We start from the raw sequence: 21,996 nt of genomic DNA, 5'->3' as shown, positions 1-21,996 counted from the left end.
CAGAAATCCATTATACCTGTTCTATGTGCATATTCTCTAGAAGCGCACTGTGGTGCTTTAGGACAGGCAAAGAGTCATCTTCTTCCTCACAGTAACTGCAAATGCTCTTTCGACGTTTTGCCTCTTCTACAGTAATAATCTGAGACACAAGAACTCAAGTATTATAAATGCGAGTGAATTTCTGGGTTTTCATTCATCTGAAACTTGAAAAAGCATGATTAGACTAATGGGCTTAAATGAGTATACAGGCCCAGAAAGTGAATATATCCTACCTATGCAGGATCACTCAGTGTAAGAGGATACATACAATGTAACATAACGAATAAAAGAAATGCTCTTTACCGTCTCCCACAATACAAAACTCAGGGATTACCTGATGAAATTAAATAGGCAGCAGATTCAATACAAACAAAAAGAAGTACTTTTTCCCCACTCACACCACAATTAATCTGTGGAACCCCTGTCATGGGAAGAAGTGGTGGCCACAAAAATAACAGGGTTAAGAAAAAAGAACCGATCAAATTCACGGAAGATAGGTCCACCAATGGTAATTAACTGAGATGGCCAGGAATGCAACCAGTGTTCCCTCTAACATTTTCTATTCTTGGGCAGGTTGAATTTTCTTGTGTGTACCACCAATACTGAGGTAGTGTGTTGATGTACACCACCAATACAAACAAAACACCCAGTGTGTGTGTGTGTGTATATATGTGTGTGCGTGTGTGCGCACGCGCACACACACACACTCTCCATATATACATATTTTTTAAGCAGCCCATTTGCACGGAATAAAATATATTAAAACAAGACACTAGTGACTAGTTGCTGTGAGGTACACTTAGTGACTACAAAGATGCTGTACAAAGGTAGGGAATTAGCCTTCTTGCACTAGAAGAAGAGAAGAAGCCCCAGAACAAATTAACACATGGCTTCAGGGTTTGCAGACATTTGCATGTTTCAAAGAGCTTGCAAAACAAACTAGAATCATCCTACAAAACAACTAGAATCACTCCTAGTACTTGCTATTTCTAACTCATAAAAGCCAGAACTCTACCAGATAGTAAAGATCTGGCCTTAATGCAAACACAATTTACCATGTATTAATTAGTAACACTGGATTTAAAAAAATTATTAAGTTCAGAGTTTAGGTATCTGCAACACTCCAAAAATTTCTGTTTAAAGAATTAAAAAACAACAAATAGTCCTGCAACACATTAGGACTATTCGCTGTTTTTTAAATATTTTTACAGCTATAGACTTACACGGCTACCCCTCTGAAACTGTTAAAAGAATCTTTTTTTCCCCTCATCTTAAGACATTAACACCTGTATGCAAACTTAGCTTGAAATGTTAAGATGCAAATGTCTTTCTAGCATGCACACACACGGCTTTCCTTCCTTCCCTCCAAATCAGCCTAACAGAGAAGACTGCAGTGAGTCAGACACCCCAAACAAACCACCTACTGCCTCCACCACTGCACAGATGCCAACACTCAATCACTCCCTTTCCCCCACCTTACCACATGCAATCATTCCCATTACCACCCCCTTCCCAGCCCAGGACGATTGAAGAGGCTGTTGCGTTTTGGTCTCTCTGTGTATGTCTACATTGCATTCCTTTGAAAGAGAGGAATGCAAATGCAGACAAGCGAAATTGCAAAAAAAAAAAAAAAAAATAGGTTTAATGGTTATTTCAAAAGAAGGGGTTTCTTTCAAAATAACCATGTCTACATGGTGTTATTAATCTCGAAACGGGGTATTTCGAAACAGCGGCTGGACGTGATTACGCAATGAAGTGCGGGAAATTCAAATCTGCGCTTCATTTGCAATTTCGCTTGTCTGCATTTGCATTCCTCTCTCGAAGGAGGAATGCAATGTAGACATGCCCTCTGGCTCCTCTCTCCTCTCAAGCCAATTAATTACTCCCTCCCCACTCCCAGCCACTCATTCCCTGCTTATCTTGGCTGATTGTCTTCCATTTCAAGCATGCTCCAAGCAGCAGCAGAGGCCCTGTCCCTGCTGCTCAGCTGATCTCCCTGCCTGTGTGGTGAGCTTTGAGCCTCTGCACAGGGCTCAGAACGTAGTTACACAGTCGCTCAGCTGCACATCTTAGAGGAAACTTTGGATGTAATCCCATGCTTGAGGCAACCCTACACTCTAACTGCCAGAAACTGGGAGTGGAAGATGAAGTGGATCACTTCAAAATTACTCTTATCTCCCAGGAGCTCTGGAACAGTCACTGTCAAAAGGCAAGATGGACTAACTGGACTATTGGTCTGACCCAGTACAGCAGCTAGCACATACTTAGTCCAACATCAAAGGACTGCAGAGGCCACCTCCTCCTAACAGGCAACATGTGCACCTGGGGCACAGGGTGTGGGATGTTCTTAAATATGAAGGATATAGAAGACTAACTTCTTGCAGTTAGTCAAGCATAATGAACTCTTCTGTCAGATGTTAATGCAAAACACTGGTGTAAATAAGGCTATAAGTTTCATTTTCTATTATTACTAAAACAACAGCCATACCAAGAAACAAACTGAAATAAAACAACACACCAAAGAACCAAAAAAAGAAAGTTACATTTGAGCAAAACCTGGAAGAGGGCAAGCTCTGAACGAAACTATATGCTTAGTCAAGTATTTAGTCCCAAATTTTGTAAGTTCTTGTCTTTACAATAGTCATTTTGGGAAACTGAAGTTTGTTTCAATAAATTTTAAGAATGTATTCCAAAGTCAAAAATATCATGGTATTTAAAACAAAAGTCTATCTTTTCACTAGAGAAATCATCCAGTAATTCACTGGGAATGCAGAGAGAGGTAGGTTGCTGACAGGCTTTAAATCATTGTGCTACAACTTTAAACACAACCTGGAACTATATAAAAACTCACTCGTCAGATTCAGATTCAAATGTCCTTTTGTATCTTTGTATCTGATTTTTCAAAGGAAGCAGTTTTTAAGTGAGGTGAAAGTTGGTTGTGCCAGGGGCAGATGTCCATTTTGCGGGGCCCAGGGCAGCACAATTTCGCGGGGCCCCCCTTTGCCACGCTGCATGTGCGGTGGCGCCACGTGCATGCGCAGGGCTTCTTGAAGCGTGGGGCAGCCGCCCCGCTCGCCCAACCCTATATCCGCCCTTGGGTTGTGCACAAGACAAAGCAGACTCTTGAAAGTGATACAGAAAAGTAGAGAGCCACTGGTTTAAGGGATGTGGAATTTCTGCTTTTCCCTTTCTTTTCTCATTAACTGTGTTTTCCCTGAAATCTGTACTTTTTTACATTTTTATTTTTGAATATTTTATAAATGACTTCTCTCCTCCCACACTGTAATGAAAAACACATACACATTCACTATTGTCTCAAAGCTTTCCTAATGCCTTCAGATTTCAAAAAGATCTCACAGCAAGTCTACCAGCAATATATTTTTATAGGGATGTATAACTAAATGTGTTGAGGCAAGCAGCCGCAGGTGTTTTTTCTTAACATATTCATCATTAATTCCTATCAATCATGAATAAAAAAGTCAAGCCCCCTCCTACAACCCAAAGAGCAACAGAAATCCAATTCTTAATTAAGTTAATACAAGAAGACAGTCAATGAAGACAAACACTCCAAAAGTTCATCTACTTGCATCACATCAAATAAATTCAATATCTCAATGCTGAACTCAGACCAAACAGCAATAACATACAGGACTATGTAGCACTTTAAAGACTAACAAGATGGTTTATCAGAGGATAAGCTTTCGTCTGGCCCACGAAAGCTCATCATCTAATAAACCATCTTGTTAGTCTTTAAAGTGCTACATAGTCCTGTATTTTGTTTCAGCTACACCAGACTAACACAGCTACATTTCTATCACTTTTCAAACAGCAATAGTAAGAGCTGCATTACCAATCATTTGCAAGTCAGTTCATAAGGCATAAACATTAAAACCCACACAGAGATTTGAACTTCAAAAAGGTTTTTAAGTACTCTCATTCTGAAGTACACAGAAGCAAGCACCATTGTGGAGAAATATTCAGCTACAATGCATTTTAGTTTGCTGGTGCAGATCTAAAACACAGCACCACAGCATTGTACACAATCCACCATACCTGCACAAAAGGCTCCTGGTTAGGTCTGACACAGTAAACAATCTGAATATCCAAAGGTATTTGTCGCATTCTCATTGTTTCAAGACTTTTTTTCCCCACTAATCAAACTTCTCTGCTGTTTCCTATGCTACTGAGTCTGCCACCGTGGGGATATTGCTTATATATGTCCCCGGTACAGTCTTACTTTCTGTTTCCTCAACAGCAAGTATAAGTTTCACAAAGGATCAACACCAAATTAGGGCTTCATTCAAAGCCATTTCCTTGTAGCTCCACCTTCATGTGTAAAAGCTGCACAGGTTTTTTTTAAAACTTTTGGAACCATTTCCAGCTGTTTTCTCATTACTACCAGCATGTATTTAAAATAAAACAATGAGAGTTCAGCATAGTAAAACAAGAACTAATCTGCAGCATGGAAGATTCAGGTTAGATATTAGAAAAAAAAAATATCTATATTGTTAAGTACTGGAATATATTACCAGTGAAGGTTGTGGAACCATCCTTGGAAGTTTAAGAATAGGGTGCTCCAACACTTCTCAGGGATGGGCTAGGACAGCAGATCTCAAACTATGAGTCCCAAGCAGTGTTCCCTGTAAACTGTGTGCTAAACTGTGTGCTTGTGCAGCCACTCAAGAGAAATTCAAATGCTGCCCAGCTGATGAATAGAGCCCCCACAGCTCTATTTGTGTTTATACTGGTGGTGCACATACACACATGCTTTGGTGAACATAAAAACATTTATTCTGCACATGGAAGGAAAAAATCTGCACATGGATGGAAATGATTAGAGGGAACATTTATCGTGACCCCATTTCATGGGGTTGTCAGGGTTGGCATTAAGTCTTGCTGGGACTCCTTCCCCACACCAATAGTGGTGGCACTTGGGCTTTGGCCCTCTCAGGGTGGCAGGGCTTGAGTTGGCTTAGGCTTCAGTCCTCCCTCCTGGGGCTGTGTAGTAATGGAGGGCATCTGGGAGGGTAGAAAGCTCGGGGGGAGGAGGAGTGTCAGTGCTTGCCCCTCTGCTGCTGCTGCTGAAGTGGAGCCCAGAAGCCAGTGGCATCAGAGGGGACGGCACCGACCTACCCTAGTCTGGCAAGTTCCCTGGTTCAGGACCGATCAAGTCCCTGAAGGTGCAGGACCAAGGAGGTACAAAGTGTAACAAGATGTAGTTTTTCAAGCCTGTTACTATTACAGTACAGAGAATCTTTTGCCAGTTAGCACTAAAGGGTTCTTAGGATCACAATAATAGAAATCAGATGCGAATGCTACAAATAGGTCCAGTGTTACCCTTAGCACCAAATCCACATGCCCATAGACCAGCACCGAGACCTCCTTAACTCTGTCCCAGTAATGCAAAACTCAAAATAAAACTGTGAAGCATAAGTGAACTGAATCTATTCAGTGCACAACTTTTACTGTGAGGTGTAAAACTTTAATATCTTATCTACCTTATTCTTTTTCATATGAACAGTATGAAAATTTGGCCTTTTACACAAGCATATACAATCATCCACAGATCAGAGATACAGCAGCAATTCTATAAAAGTATTCATTACTGGTTTAAAACACATGCCCGAGCAAGCACTATGCTAAACGACATTCTCCACCTTGAAACTTCACTGAAGCTGACCAATAAGTGCCTTTCTGCAACATTAACACTATTATACAATTGTGAAGTTTAAAACAATTGTTCTTTCACTAAAATATTCTTTTAAAACACTGTATGATAGTTTCAGTAAGTATTCGGATGATTTCTATTGATTCTGCTAAAATCAGAAAATTTCTAGCCTGGCCACTACCTGGGCCAGTAGAGGATAAAAGAAAATGAGAGCTATTGGGAGGACAGTAGGTTTGTTGGATAGCCACAAAACCTGAGAACATTTTAATACAAAGAGTAAGAGTCAAATGAGTAAAAAAGAAATACCAGAATGTTAGGAAAATTAAAAAGGTGGGTATTTAGATTCTCAATGGGTAATGCACATTCCTTGTAACACTCTTGAATCTCTGAAAACAGAAGGCACTCACCTCCCAGCTCTTAGTTGATGGCTCACTGAAAAAGTTGTCTATCATATCAAGCTCCTCCTTTTCCACCACTACGAAACCTTGCTCTTTGGCATCTTTCCCATACACTTCTGGTGACCACTGAACAAAAAATGTATACAGATGATCCACTCTGTGAAACAAGAGGAAATATGGTATTCAGTTTTCCAGAAATGACATACAGTACAGTATGCAAATTTTACATACTAACAGAGAATGAAAAAGTGTTTGTCTATATATTTCACACAAACTAATACATTGCACATTTACAGTTCCTTAAATCTGAGCTTCTTCAACAATTTTAAAATTTCACCTCATCTCACCCTTGTGTCGTTCCCCCCCCCAATTTTAAACGAGGAAGCTGAGACATAGGTGGCTTACCTAAGGTTATACAAAAATTGCGTGTCATAGTCAAGGATACAATTTGTATCTCCCAGTCTTATTTATTCACAAAATATAAGGCCAGAAAAAATCAATCATTATGATCATTCAGAAAGACCTGCTATATAAAAACATTGGCCAAAAAAAAAAAAAAAAAAAACCCCCCCAAAAAAACCACTTTCACCCACCAATTTTCACATCAGACTCATTACTTATGGTTACACTATAGCATTACTTTTTCCATTAGAAAGACTTAACATCACTATCCTCCCTCCTTTGATCTCAGTGGAAAAGATCAGTTGTTGCTGCTTTTCTGAAATTGGCTATATAAAAACAAGCATCCAGAGGTAGGTAGAGAGCTAGTTCTTCACATCTTTCTTTGCTATTTATTAAACACACCTTCAAAATTATTATCAGGTATTAGTACAGTAATTCCTCATTTAACACATGTCCGCTTAACACATTTTCGCTTAACACATTTTTTGAATTACATGACTGTCCCCGGAATAACATGATTTCCCCAGCAGGCCTGTTGCCGGCAGCTGTGCGGGGCTTCCCCCGCCTCCCTGCAAAGCGGAGGAGGGTTTGCCGCTCACCGCGCTGTTCCTCACTGACTCCCCCTCACCAGACACCTTGCCCCCTTTCCATTGCCCCTGCTTGCAGGCCGGAGGCTGGGTTTCCCCAGCGGGCCTGTTGCCAGCAGCTGCTCGGTGTATTCCCCTGCCTCCCTGCAAAGAGGTGGAGGGTTCACCGCTCTCCGGCGACCCCCCCCTCTTTCTGGACGCAGTACGGGTCCTGGTAGACCTGTCACAGGGGCATACTCCCAACCCAATCCCTCTCCCCCCCTTCCCTTCCCCAGAGCCAAACATCTCCCTTCCCTGCTGTAACCCAGTCCTGTTTCTCCCCCAACCTTATGTCCCAGTCCCAACATACACCACGGCTTGAAACGCAGTCCCCACCTTTTCCATTATTTTCAATGGGAAAATTGACCCCGCATAATATGTTTTCACTTAACACGATCATTTTCTGAAACATATCTATAGTGTTAAATGAGGAATTGCTGTATATAAAAATGAGAAAGTTATTCAGTGACCTGTTTATACCAAAATGATATTCTTGTGATAGAACAGGCATAGTGCAACGAGAACACCCCCTTTCAATCTTTCCTGTCAGTAAGTGCACCTCTCTCCCGGGGCCTAAGCCTATTGGTGAAAGTCAAAGTCCTAACTAGAGAAAGTACCTATGAAGTTATAAATACTTAAACTACAAAAGAATATTGTCAACTAGCACAATATTTTATTAGCAATCTTGAGTACCCCTTGATACAGGTAAAAACTGAAAATAAGGGCCATATTTTATGTATTTTTCCTGGAAATGTATCAGAGATTAATACAAAAAGAACACAGATATGTTCAGATGTGTACACACACCTCAGAGCTTACGTATGTGGCTGTTGGTTTATTGTGTGTATCGTCTAAATTAATACACAGCCTGACTTCAAAAGGCAGCTTTACATACACAGGCTGAACCTCGCTCGTGCGGCACCCTGGGGACCTGACTGATCCCAAATGAGGGGATTTGCTGGACCAAGGAAGGTCCCTCCCCTCATGTCCCATGCTACCACCGGGCTATGGTTGCAGTCTATTCCTGCTGCTGCCCCAGCCCCCCTGGGGCTCTCTAGATGCTGCTGGCCCCTCTGCTGTTGGGGCTGGAGCACCACAGAGAGCTCCACAGCCAGGGCAGAGCTCTGCAGCTGCCTGGCTCCGCAGCCAGGGCCGGAACTCTGCGGCTGGGGCCAGAGAGTCCTGGATGCCACTGAGGCTGGAGGTCCTGGGCCACTGGAGCCAGAATGGGGCCGGAGCTCCACAGATGGGATTTGGGCCAGAGCTTTCTAACTGCCGCTGAAGTCCGAGCTTCCTGGCTGTGGCCAGAACGCCACAGCTGCTGCTCCCTGGCCACTGGGGTCAGGGAGCTCTGTTGGGGCCAGAACTCCCTGCCATGCTTGCCTGTCCCCCTCCCCCAACACTGGGCTCCCAGCTGAGTCACCAGTGCCCCCTCCGGCACTCCTGCCACACCGCCCTCTTCCTGGGCTCTGTGGTCCAGGAATATCGATGGTCAATGTTGCCAGACCAGGGAGTCCCAACTAAGGGAGGTACGACCTATACACACAGACTAATATATGATTATCATACATATATCACATGCAATGCGTTGTGGTTTCCTAACAAAACAAGTTATTTTTATATATTTGAATGATACAAAAGTAGGATGAAAAATAGACTGATATTGATGTTTATTTTTAAGCTTTTTTAGATTTTTTTCAACTGAAATTTCACAGTTGCAGGGTTGTCAGACAATTAGTGAACGGCAGAGACATTGAGATTAAAAATGTCAAATTTGGCTTAATACACAAATTGTCTATAAATCGTTAACATCACATGTCAAAAGTACACAAAATAAATATCCTTAAATAAAAATAAAATACTAGTTTTTACTACTTCCTTGCTAGTTCACTTGTACCAAGCCTAATTAAAGAGTCTAAATCACTGGATTATTTCCACACAGTCATACTTTGCCTAGCTGTAAATTTCAATTATCATCAAAGGAAATATTTTTTGTTAGTTTGTGTGTATGGCAAAATCAATAGTTATCGACATTTACCAATAAAAAGCGAATCCATCCAACCATACCTACAAGATTCTTTTACATTTCAAATCATTTTAGGACTTATGATCTATGCATGACCGGTCTTGAAAATTTTTATAACACACCACATAAGCAATGTTGTTGATTTCCTCCTGAAGTGGGAGCAACTCGGGTAAGTGTACATGCTACAGTAAAACACTGGGGAAGCCTAGGTCAGCTGACTCAGGTTCATGTGGCTTAGGCTGGAGGGCTATACAATTGAAGCGTACATGTTTTGGCTCAGAGACCATCCTCCCTTGTGGAGTCACAGAGCCCAGACTTCAACCCAAGCACTGAGACCCTGTGATGGGGAAGCTCCCATAGCCTGAACTTCTACCCAGCATTTTTATAATCCCACAGCCTGAGCCCAAGTCAGCTAACCAGAGTCAGGCACAGGTTGCTGCAGTGTAGACATTCTCTTAAGAGTCAGATTTTGCTGATAACTACTTCATTGTAAATCCAGAGTAACTCTATTTAACACAGCGGAATTACACTGGTCAGACTCTAGCCCTTAGATCACTTAAATTATAAACCTTCAAATTCTAGACAGATTAGTCCCCAGTTAGCATTTTGCAAGTGAGCTGCAGGAGCACTTTTTTTTATATATAACACCACCACCGCTGCCACCACAGACACCACAAAAAAAACAAACAAAACAACCTACAAAGAGAGACATAAAAAATTGGAGGCAAATGTTCTCCCGGATGTCAGCTACATCTTGGGCCATTGGGTTAACTTTCCAGAGATTTGGCTGCAACTCACCATGCCCATAAGAAGGTGGGTTTTTTTTTTTTGCTACATCACAGATGTTTCCTTTCCCTAATTATAGAGCAGGAACAAGGTTACTCCTCCCTCATGCCCCTGTCAGCCTAGATACCAGCTGCACTAGAAGTCTTCCTGTTTTTACTGAATTTAAGTTCTCATTCTAATTTTTTTTTTAAAGTGACCATGGTTTCAAAGAAACACATTCCAAATGCAAGACCAAATCTAGTGTAATCTTTCAGAGTCTGTGGACAACATGTAACAGTAGCCCAGAGATATATATAATGCACAGAGTATCCACTCTGAAGTTTAATGGCAGTTTAAAATGCCCATTATTAATTACAGGCAGTCCCCGGGTTACGTACAAGATAGGGACTGTAGGTTTGTTCTTAAGTTGAATCTGTATGTAAGTCGGAAGTGGCGTCCAGATTCAGCCGCTGCTGAAACTGACCAGCGACTGACTACATACAGGAAGCCCGAGGCAGAGTTGCTCTGCCCCGGGCTTCCTGGAATCAGCCTCTGATCAGTTTCAACAGGCTGAATCTGGACGCCAGTACTTAAGAACCCCAGGCGTCCCAAGTCAACCGGTGCTGAAACTGATCAGAGGCTGATTCCAGGAAGCCCAGGGCAGAGCAACTCTGACCAGCAGCGGCTGAATCAGGACGCCTGGGGCAGAGTAGCTGGGGTGCTGCCGGGTTGGTCCAGTAGCGCCCAGACCAACCGGGACCAACCGGCAGCGCCCCAGCTGCTCTATCACAGGCATCCAGAGAAAAGCCTGGTCTGCTGGGGGGGGGTGTACTAGCTGCGTCCCCCCCCCCAGCAGACCAGGGAGACGCCGGCGGTGGACTGAGACGCACCGCGGTCCCGCCGCCCGGGTCCTCCACGGCTTTGCTCCGCGTCTCCCTGGTCTGCTGGAGACAGCCGCGGTACACGGGAGCAAAGCCGCGGAGCACGTGGGCAGCGGACAGCCCAGACGCGCCGCAGCTGTCCCGCTGCCGGCGTCCTCAGAGGCTTTGCTCCTCGTCCATAACTGCGGATCTGACATAAGTCGGATCCGCGTAACTCGGGGACTGCCTGTATTTCACTGCTCATCACAGTAACAGAACTCTCCAGCGAATGTGCTTCTCTGAAGTGGTTAGATAGCAGAAGTTAAAAATGAAATTAAAAAAAGGGGGGGAGACACCACAAAAGTTATGTGTACTACACAGACTGAGCAAATCTGGGGATGATCAACAGTAATCAGCTAGAAGGAGAGTGTATGGAAGGGTTATTCTATAACTATTGAGGACTCCACTCTGCAAATTTGAAGCCACTTGACTAACGTCAAATAACTAACAAAATGTGCATGCTTATAAAAGTATCAACCTGCCGAGAGGAGCCTGTAGCTGTCATAATGATGGAGGAAATAAGGCTTTTATTTCTAATTGCAAGATTTTTTTTCCCCATGGACAACTTTAGCAGAATGATCTTTCCCACTTCCTGACTTGCTCAAGAAACAGTGTGAAAAATAATCCCTATGCTGAATGGATCAAAAAGTTTCCACATCCATTTGATCAACAGTTTTAAAATTTCTAAACAGACAACAAGATATCCAAGTTGCTTACAGACACATTATTAGCTTACCTTGCAGAAAACTTAATCACAGTTAAGCCAGACATGTCTAGCATGCAAAACTCTTATCCAAAGTCTGGGAAGCTAAATTTCTACTAATTCCTATGAAGGGACTGATATGCATAGAGCTACTGTTTGTGAAAGCATGTTTGAAAGTATTTTTATTTGAGGAAAAAAATATCTATGACAGAGCTAAACCAATTCACACATTGCAGAACCAAGCCAAATTCTATAATGTATGTGACAACTTCAAAAACAAAGTCAGACAAGGATGGACTGAGAGAAGCAGTGCTAGATTTCCCATTAATACCAGTTTCTTACAGCATTATGCTGTGGATGTACTGAAAAACTACTCTGTATGAATATAGTAATGTCTACTTATAAAACTGTGTGGTTAGCATTCACTAAAATCCCATGTACATTTAATGTAAATTAGGTGCAGCCCTTGTACTAATGGTAATACTAGAAAGGTTTTGTATCACTGATCTACTTAAGAAGCAGACAATTTTTGAGATAGTGGGGTTTGATTTTTTTGGCTTATTATTTTGACTAAAGCCAGTTTTACTGCCTAAGTCAGTCCTTGTATTAGGCTGTCATTACAAGAAAAGAAGAGCAATTGTTCAAAGACTGACTGTATGGAATGAAAATATGTCCCTTTTGAAGATAACTGAAGAAGTGATAGACACAACATGTCACCTCTGCTTCAGTGCAATGTTATGTGTCAAAATGGAGGAATTCCCAGTTCTTACTTTCTAAAAATTAGGAAATTGTCATCCATAACTCAAAAAGTTCTGCAACCAACATGGGGAAATCCTATCTTAGGACTAATTTTGCATACAAAGAGGACATGATCATAGAACTAAAAGTTAAAGTTTGCCTACATGCATGCAACTGTGACTGGATTACATCTGTTATATGCACAGAGAAAGTTTCAACCACATATATACTTAGTGCTTTAAAAGGCAATTTCCCAAAAATGAAAATTATAAGCCAGATCAGCTGGGAGAAAGAACTTGACAGAAAGTGTCAGCGATACTGGGCACAGTTCCAGAACATTTTACGAGATGTCCCCCGCATCCCGCCACCAAAAAAAAAAACCATGAGAAAGAAGGCTATGCTGGTTAAACTAAACAAAACAAACAAACAAACAAAAAAAACCAAAACTAATACCTATGACTATACCCTTGCTTAGAAGGGAACTGAAAGCAGCAATAAAACAAAAAACAAAAACAAAAATCTGGTAGCAGTGAATATACATTAGAGGTGAAAAAACCTGTGGAAAATTAATAGGGATGCAAAAGAACGCAAGACAAAATCAATGGCTAGCAGAATTAAAGACAGGTATTTTAAAAGTAAATAGGAACAAAAGGAATCCTGACAATAGTACTGGTTCATTATGTAGAACTATCACTAATAATGCAGAAAGGTGGAAGTACTTGAAAATATGTTTTGTATTTGGGAAAAAGCTAAATGTTTTCATATCATATGAACAGGGCTCAAAAAAGTATTGAATCTACTCGCCTGTGGCAAGTAGATTTCAGCCAGGCGTCCCGTTTGTTTGCGGCACGCGCATGCGCAATGCGGGTCTTGCACATGCGCGATGTGGGGCTGGCGAGCGGCTTTTGCCACCGTTCGTCAAGCCCTGCATATGAAAATGAAGAAATAATTCTACATTAGGAGCTTAAGAGCATGTTAAATAGCAACTACTGAGGTTAGACATCAAGTCAAGAGGTTAGGACAACTTTCTTCCAAGAATTTTAAAAGACTTGGCTGAGTAGCATTTCACTTTTAGTAAATCTTGGAACACTGGGCAAGTTCCAGGAAATGGGAAGAAAAGTTGTATGTTGTGCCAATATAGGCAGTCCCCGGGTTACGTGGATCCGACTTATGTCGGATCCCTACTTAAGAACGAGGTGAGGGAACCCCGAACTAGCTGCGCGCCCCCCCCCCCCCAGCAGACCGCCAAGACGCGCCGTGGCGGTCCCGCCACCCGCGTCCTCCGCGGCGAGAAAAGCTGTTCCGCATCTCCCTGGTCTGCTGGGGGAGCCTCCCCAGAAGATCAAGGAGACACAGAGCAAAGCCACAGAGGACGCGGGGCGGTGGGACCGCGGCACGTCTGGGCGGTCCTGCCACCCGCGTCCTCCAGCAGACCAGGGAGACGCGGAGCAAAGCCGCGGAGGACGCGGGTGGCGGGACCACGGCACGTCTTGGCGGTCCTGCCACCCCCATCCTGCACGGCAAGAAAAGCCGCTCCGCGTCTCCCTGGTCTGCTGGGGGGGGGGGGGGGGGGGGGAGGGGGGGCGGGCGCAGCTAGTGCGCCCTCCCCCCAGCAGACCAGGCTTTTCTTGCCGCGGAGAACGCAGGCACCAGGACCGCCGAGACGCGCCGCAGTCCCGCCGCCCCCGTCCTCCGCGGCGAGAAAAGCCTGGTCTGCTGGGGGGAGGGCGCACTAGCTGCGCCCCCCCCCCCCCCCAGAAGACCAGGCTTTTCTCGCCGCCGGTCAGTTTCAGCAGCGGCTGAATCAGGACGCCTGAGGTAGAGCAACTGGGGGGCTGCCGGGTTGGTCCCACAGCGCCGAGGTGCGGCGCTACTGGACCAACCCAGCAGCACCCCAGCTGCTGTGCCCCAGGCATCCCCAAGTCAGCTGCTGCTGAAAGTGATCAGCGGCTGATTCCAGGAAGCCCGGGGCAAAGCAGCTCTGCCTCGGGCTTCCTGTAGTCAGCCGCTGGTCAGTTTCAGCAGCGGCTGAATTGGGGACACCTGGGGTACAATATGTACCAGTTCCGACTTACATACAAATTCAACTTAAGAACAAACCCACAGTCCCTATCTTGTACGTAACCCAGGGACTGCCTGTAGTCCTTTACATCCCTAATACAGACTACTTTTCAATCTGTTAAAATTTTACATGCCCCCCCCCCCCCCCCAGGAGAGTAGTGGGAAGTGACGGCCAGTATGTCCCTTGGCCCGTGCTGCGTCCCCAGCTGCCACTCCCTCCATCCCCTGTCCATCCATGGAGGATACGGCAAGAGAGCTCTTGTGGCCAAAACCAGCTCCTGGCCCGGCACTCTTCCCTTGGCTGGACACGGAGCCCTGAGGGGGGGGGGGGAGGGGGGGACGACTGAAAAGGAAAAGAAAGGTTCGGGCCCACCACAAGATTGGGTGGGGGAGGCGGGAGTGTAAATGGCAGCACAGATGGCAAATGGAGGATGGATGGTGCCTCCTGGGATATCAAGATCCTATCTTGCCAAAAATTGCCTGGCAGAAAGTCCCAGTCCCATGGTGGGCCTGATCCTTACTTTTCCTAATCTTTCTACTGACCTCATAGAGTACCGTCGTGGATCCCCAAGGGTCCACGGAGCACAGGATGGGAACCACTGGATTAGTCGACTACTCGCATTCCTTCCCACCTTGCTGCCCAGTGGTCTGGGACCCGGCGCAAGCCGGGACTGCTTAAGTCCTGGCTCACGCCGGGTCCCAGACCTACCCCAGCTGTGGCTCTGCCTTTTTAAATATGGTAAGAACCGCCTGGCCCTTACTACATTTAAAAGGCAGAGGTGCAGTGATCCTGAACTTGTGTGAGCTGGGACTACTCAGACCATGGGCTGCTGCTGTAGGAAGGGTAGAAGAAAAGGCTACTGAGTTGTGCAGAGCTGGGGGCTGATCTGTGTGTCAGTCCACACACTTTGTTTCTGTCACCCCACACACATACACCCTGTCACACACTCTTCTCTCTCCCCCATACACTTCAGTTGAAAAGTGGCTGGCAATCTATTAGGATGTCTATATAATGGCATGACTGAGAAACCTAGGTCATGTGACACTGTACCTGCCCCCATGAGGCACTGGAAACCCTTCCCAAAGCACCCTGTGGTCAGTTGCACAGTGGGATAACTACGCAGAGTGCACTACTCTCCGTGTCAATGCAAGAGCTGCTAGTGTGGATGTGCTCTACCAACACAAGCATAGTGTGGGCATGCAGTTTAATTAAAGTGCTTTCATTAAAGCAGCATAACTTTTGTCAACAAGAGCCTATAGTGTAGACAAGGCCTTATAGGATGGGCCACTCTATCATGGGCAGCAGTGACTAATAAAAACCTTGAGTGTAATGAGTAGTCAGCTGAATGTACACTTGTTGAGCAATGCTGTGGTTGAAAAGGGGCTAACATGATCACTAGAAACAGGGAATATTTAAATACAAGTAAGGAAGTTCTATTACCTCTGTATTTGGCACAGGTGTGTGCTACTGGAAGTGCTATGGGAATATTGTATTCAGTTCTGGAAACCCCAAAACAAGAAGGATTTTGAAATATTGGAGAGGGTTCAAAGAAAAACCACAAGAATGATTAAATGATTGAAAAACATGCCATATAGCCAGAGAGTGAAGGAGCGCCATCTAGTTAGCTTATCAAAGAGAAGGTTAAGGCGTGACTATAAGGGAATAGATATTTGATAAAAGAAGGCTCTTGAATCTACCAGACAATATAAACACAAGATCCAGTGGCTGAAAGTGGAGCTAAACAAATTCAGACTAGAAATAAGATATATAAATTCCAATAGTGATGATAATCAACCACTGGAAGGCCTTTTCAGTGACTGTGGTGGATTCTCCACTATTGGAAATTTTAAGATCAAGATTACATGCTTTCCTTGCAGATAGTCTATAGTTCAAAACAGGAGTTCAGGCTAGACCAGGGGTTCCCAAAGTAAACCTTCCCGTACTCCTTATTCAATATGAAAGGAAATAAATTCTAGACTCTAGAATCCACAATTCTTCTCACTAACACTACTACTTTTGTAATATTTCAGTTAGGATAAACTAGTTATTTACCAAATATTCCCCGTACCCACTTGACAAGCTTCTCGTACCCTCTGGGGGTACGCGTAGCCCAGGTTGGGAACCCCTGGGCTAGACAATCACAGTGCTCCTTTCTGGCTTTAGAATCTATAAAGGTTGATGATGCTGAAAATTCAAGCCACCCACTGTCTACATAACTAGAACACATTGCAAACCTATTTGTATCCATGACTTGGTGTCTTACCTATCTAGAGTTCCAAAGGGAACTGAACATACTGGAGTTGGGATCACCCTAGAAGTCCAATCCTTAACTTTCACCTGTATGTTCCATGAATCATATCAACAAGAATAGGAAAGATAGAGGAATTTTAAGTCAGCCACTCCAGATGTCCAAAATCACATCAAAATCAAACTGGATTGCTGTCACACCATCCATGAGGAAAAGTTCTGGTATGTTTTACAGGGAACCATGTTATGGTACAAGACTCTTGCTAGTTAGAATGAAATTCAACTTGTTGGAAATTTCTTGCAAGAGATCCAACTTTAATAACCACTAATTTCTTCTCGGTTGACAAAATGTCAAACAGTGTTTGTTTACTGTTAGGGCTACCATAAACAAAAAGCAAACCAGCCAGAATCTCTTTCTGTCTAATTAAATCAACTGTGCTGGAAACAAATTGCCTGCATTCATCAAACACCAAAACACTACTACCTTTTCTGGAGCTACTGTCTTCACCAAACACAGAAAGTGAGTGCCCATGACAGAGAGCCTGATCCCAGAACTAACCATTTCCTGTATGCTGATACCATGGCAAAAATAAATCCATACCTTTGGCTGATGAAAGGCTACTGCTGGTAACTAAGAAGGTTTACTTTTTAATATGTAAATTACTCTGAATACTGTAGTAATTAGAAAAAAATGAAGTAGCATGCACATATGAGTGTTGAATTTGTAAGTGCTTATTTGGCAGTTCTGGATTCAAGCCTGACATGTGCATCTCAGAATTTAAAACAAAAATGAAGAAATTACTGAATAGTGTTTCACTTTTAATCATTTCATACCAGCCTTATTTAATTGGTGCATCATTTTATCACTCTCTATACCCACCTTAAACTGAAAATCATTCTATAGCTGTATTTACTTTTCAACGTTAGATAGTTTTCCTCTCAATGTTTTAAAAGAAATAATTGTAAGAGTAGCTCAATTACCAGTCTAATAACCTCAACAATGGAGAATCAATTAGTAAAATGCAATTCTACAGATTCACTTAGTTCCATCAAAAAATAAAGCCATGAAATACAAGCCGACTTATACTTACTCTCCAACGCTGTAAGCAACACCCATTGTCAAGTCTTCCAGCTCAGTCACTGTCCAAAAGCATTAGAGCTACTCTGCTAAATAGCAGCGCAAGAAGTTCTCTTATGAAGTGCACCTTTTTTCAGCTGAGACTTCTTTAATGATTACATCTTCCCAGTTACGTGCTAGAGACCAGGACTGCTGTGATTTTGCAATCAAAAGAGCAGCCTTGGAGTCACCGATTAACTCAACTACATCATCAAGGATAATGGAGTGGCATATTTTTGGGATTTTCAGTAACTTATAAATCATGTATTGCACGGGAAGGAATCCAGTAGAAGAATTAAGAGAAGAAAAAGTGGATTCATGATTTGTTTTACAACCTTTAAAGGAAATATTTAAAATGGTTTTTAAAAAAAAAAAAAAAAAAAAAAGCTGTATACCTAGTTTTGTCTCCACTAGTGATGGTTCAAGTACATAATGGTATAACTCAATTTGAAAACCACAAAGTAACTTTTTTTAATGTGACTTTGGTACTCATGAAACGTGCCACACTGAAAGACCTAGGTGCCTGCACTATATATGAACACAGCAAGTACTCACCCTAAACTCCGGTCATCTGAAGGAGTGGGCTGTGCCCACAAAAGCTCATGATACCATCTACATGTTTTGTTAGTCTATAAAGTGCTACCAGACCATTTGTTGTTTTTTTACATTGGAAGGAGCAGTTTAAGTTCCCACTATCTCTCCATCACTAAAATGAAGTCACCTGTGGAGTTAGTTACAGCAGTTGTTTAACAGTACACAGCACCATTACAAGAAATTTTAGGATAGGGCAAATTCACTGAAGTTGAATGGGGGCATTTAAGTAGGCAGAGTGACTTTGGCCATGAATGCTGATTTCTCCACATTCTGGCTACAATTTCTTTTTTAAAGTCTTAATGAATAAAACAAAGATACTAACACGAGGTCTGCACTAGACCTGGCAGCTCAGTATGCAACTTCAGCTCTGTAGAATTTGTAGCTGGAGTTGGCTTATCTTAAAGCTGAGCTTCATGGTGTCCCCATAGTGGGAGGTTGACAGGAAAAAACACTTTAGTCAGTTTCTCTTACTCCTCGCAAAAGTAGTAGTACTGGATGCTGGCAGTTTCATTTAGCAAGCCTAGTTCAATTTAGTGAGTCTAGTTAAGACTCACTGGGCTTGTCAAACTACATTCCTCTGTCGAAAGAGGAATGTAAATGAGCCTAATCGAAAGTGCAAATGAAGCGGAGATTTAAATATCCCACGCTTCATTTGCATATTCGCGTCCAATCGCTGTTTCAAAAAAGGGTTTTTCGAAAGTGAACCTGCAGTCTCAACGAGGTTCTTTAGAAAAAGGGTGTGTTTATTAAAAGAACCCTGTTTAGACTGCAGTTTCACTTTCAAAACCCCCTTTTTTGAAACAGCAATCGGACATGAATATGCAAATGAAGTGCAGGATATTTAAATCTCTGCTTCATCTGCATTTTCGATTGGGCTCATTTACATTCCTCTTTTGACAGAGGAATGTAGTCTAGATGAGCCCACTGAATTGAACTCCAGAAGATCTTCTAGTGTTGACAAGGCCTAAAACAGGGGTGGGCCAACCCGTTCCAGATGAAGAGCCACAATAGCAGTGGAGACAGCATGAAGAGCCGGGGCAAAGCTGTTAAGCAAAAAAAACCCAAACACACACAAAAACCAACCAACCAACCAACCAAAAAAAAAAAAAACGTGTTGGGGGGAAAATAGGTGCCGGTACACCTGTCCCAGGGCATGTCTTTTTTTCTCTCAACAACTTTGCCCCGGCTCTTCACGCTGTCTCCACTGCAATTGTGGCTCACAAATAAAGCACTGGGAAAGGGTGAGAGGTACAAGCTCTGGGAGGGAATTTGGGTGCAGGAGGAAGTAGAGAAGAGGATGCTGGCTCAGGGAGGGGGCTCCAGGCTAGAGAGTGTTGTGGTCAGGTGAAGGGTTGGGGTGCTGAGCAAGCCGCAGGCTTGTGGCTGTAAGGGTGAAGGAGTTTGGGCTGGGAGTATGATGGGCTCAGGACACAGATTTGCAGTGTGTGGATGGTGGAGGAGTGTTGTGGCAGAAGACTGGGGATGTGAGGATGCAGGAGTTTGGGGATGTAAGAGGCTCAGGACAGGGGGTTCAAGTGTAGGACAGGCTCAGGTTTGGGATTGGTGTGTGTGTGTGAGTGCGTGCATGTGTGTGCAGGACTGTTATGATGCTGCTTCCAGATCGGGGCTTGGCCCCAATTGGGGGCTTGTTGGCCAGGCTTCATTTTTAAATAAAAATGTCAAACACCATATGTTTCAGCGTTGTCTTTATTTATGAAAGGGGTGGGGAACCCGTCATGGTTCCGTCAGGAGCTGCAATTTTTTTTTTCACGAACCGCATGCGGCTTACAAGCCGTGGGTTGGCTACCCCTGCCTAACATATCAAACACAGATTAAGACTGGGTTACATGGAGGAGAATGCAATTTCAATGATGGCAGGTTGAAAGGGTTTGTATGTAGCTATCGAGCATACATAGGTGTTTTTTTTGTACATTTGGAATGAATAATTTCATCAGCACTTGAAGTTTTATATCGAGACAAATCACTTTTTTGATCTGTGGAAAGAAATAAAAATAGCCCTACCTGATTTGCTATTCATAGCTTTCCCAAAGAATTGCATAGCGGAAGGAATCTGATTATGGTTAGCAGTGAAACTGTCAAGTTTTTGAATTGTAGCTCTGAAAGCCACACCTAACCTAATTCACCATGAGGCTCTTCAACAAAATTAGGAGCAGAAGCAGAGTACTGGGGCTGTCAGCCTGCAGACTCGGCTGAAGTGATTCACTTTTAAAACGATTTTTTTGTAATAAAAAGGGCTAAAAAATTAGGGGTTTTTAACAAAAGCTTAAATTACACATGAAATTCACTCTCCAGAAAGGGTTTCTACTCCTCAAATGACAAGTAGGCAAATTATTTTTCAAGAATGGCTAAGATTAATATGTATTTCAGATTTAACCTTCAGCATATAGAATCAGCAATCAGAAAAAGACCTTTAGCATTTTATGCAACATTAAATTAGATACACCACCTACAAAGCAACACTGGTCTTGTATTACTGAAATTCTGAAGTGCTGGCTCACATTTTAATCAAGAATTGTCTTGACCTCACACCAAGCAAAGACTAGATTCTGCACATAGCCAGTGAATTAAAAGCTATCTTCAGCTACAACTGAAACCACTATGAATGTAACTACTGCCAACATTCCAGCTGGATTAAACCTTTACGTCCGAGTCAGCAAGTTCCACACCACTGCTCTGCTTAACTAACTCTTTTCTTAAATTACACCAATGGACCAGACATAGCTAATTTTAATCTTTGTTTTTTTGTATGCTGAAACTATCAGAAAATTAGGAAAATAAGATTTTTTAAAAATTGACTACAGCTTAAACTCCCTCACTCAGGGGCAGATGAGGATTTTGTGGGGCCCAGGGTAGCACAATTTCGCGGGGCCCCTCCTTTGACACGGCGCATGCGCGGTGGTGCCATGGCGCATGCGCGGGGCCCCTTGAAGCGCGGGCCCGGGGTGGCCGCCCTGCTCGCCCTGCCCTATATCCGCCCCTGCCCTCACTGATATTTACAGCAGTTAATTCTTTCTCCCCAATTTCTGGATCAGCAATAGAACTGAGCAGCTCTGAATGTTATGTAACTGTGGTTCAATTGGAGCAACCCAACTGCAAAATGTCGGGGGAAGGGTGCATGGAAAGTGGTAGCAGCTGGAAAAAAAAGCTCGCTCTCAAGCTTGAAAAAGCTCTACCATTGCAAAGGTCACATAGCAATTTCAAATGAGACTTAAGGTAACTGGCTGCATTAAAGCCTTATTTCAACAAGTTTGATGAGCATGCTCTTTTATCCATCAGTGAAATGCAGGTAAGCAGTTTTAGGAAATTGGTCCATCTCTGCCAAAAGGAGAAAAATCAAGAGCTTGGCTTAATGGGTAATATACTTCGAAAAATGACCTTTAAAATAACTGGCATTGTGAGGTTCTGCATTTATTGCTGCTCACTGACCTACTAACAAACTAAGCTAATTTGCTGTGTAAGAAGATGATTTCGTGCCAACCGTACAAACTCAATCTGGGGAGTTAAAAAAAATCAAGTTGGCTTCCTTTTGGCTTGTTGTAAAAGGTTATGCAAACCCCATTCTGCCCTCATTTACCCCAATCAAACCTCACTGATTACCATACATATGCTTATATTTACTGTTATAAGTTATGCAGAAGTGGAAATGACAGACAAAAATCTGAAATTTGAA

At 43.1% G+C, this 21,996-nt stretch overlaps 1 protein-coding gene across 5 annotated transcripts in view; it reads right to left on the bottom strand.

Annotated features, from left to right (window-relative positions):
* The window catches only part of NCOA7 (nuclear receptor coactivator 7), a 131,445-nt gene that overhangs the window by 6,995 nt on the left and 102,454 nt on the right, over window positions 1-21,996 (bottom strand). For 4 of the 5 annotated variants that reach the window (XM_006139438.4, XM_006139436.4, XM_075924110.1 and 1 more), the window contains 2 exons: window positions 6,115-6,262; window positions 17-139 (listed from right to left, as the gene is read on the bottom strand). In XM_006139438.4, coding sequence (XP_006139500.2) covers window positions 17-139; window positions 6,115-6,262 — 271 coding nt within the window. Of the gene's footprint in view, window positions 1-16; window positions 140-4,092; window positions 4,321-6,114; window positions 6,263-21,996 lie in introns of those variants that run through there. The other variant, XM_006139439.3, reaches the window with a different exon arrangement.

This window comes from Pelodiscus sinensis, chromosome 3, assembly GCF_049634645.1.
Source record: "Pelodiscus sinensis isolate JC-2024 chromosome 3, ASM4963464v1, whole genome shotgun sequence".
Taxonomy (NCBI): Eukaryota; Metazoa; Chordata; order Testudines; family Trionychidae; genus Pelodiscus; species Pelodiscus sinensis.
The sequence above is the reverse complement of the archived record's forward strand: the minus strand, read 5'-3'. Positions and strand labels throughout refer to the sequence as shown.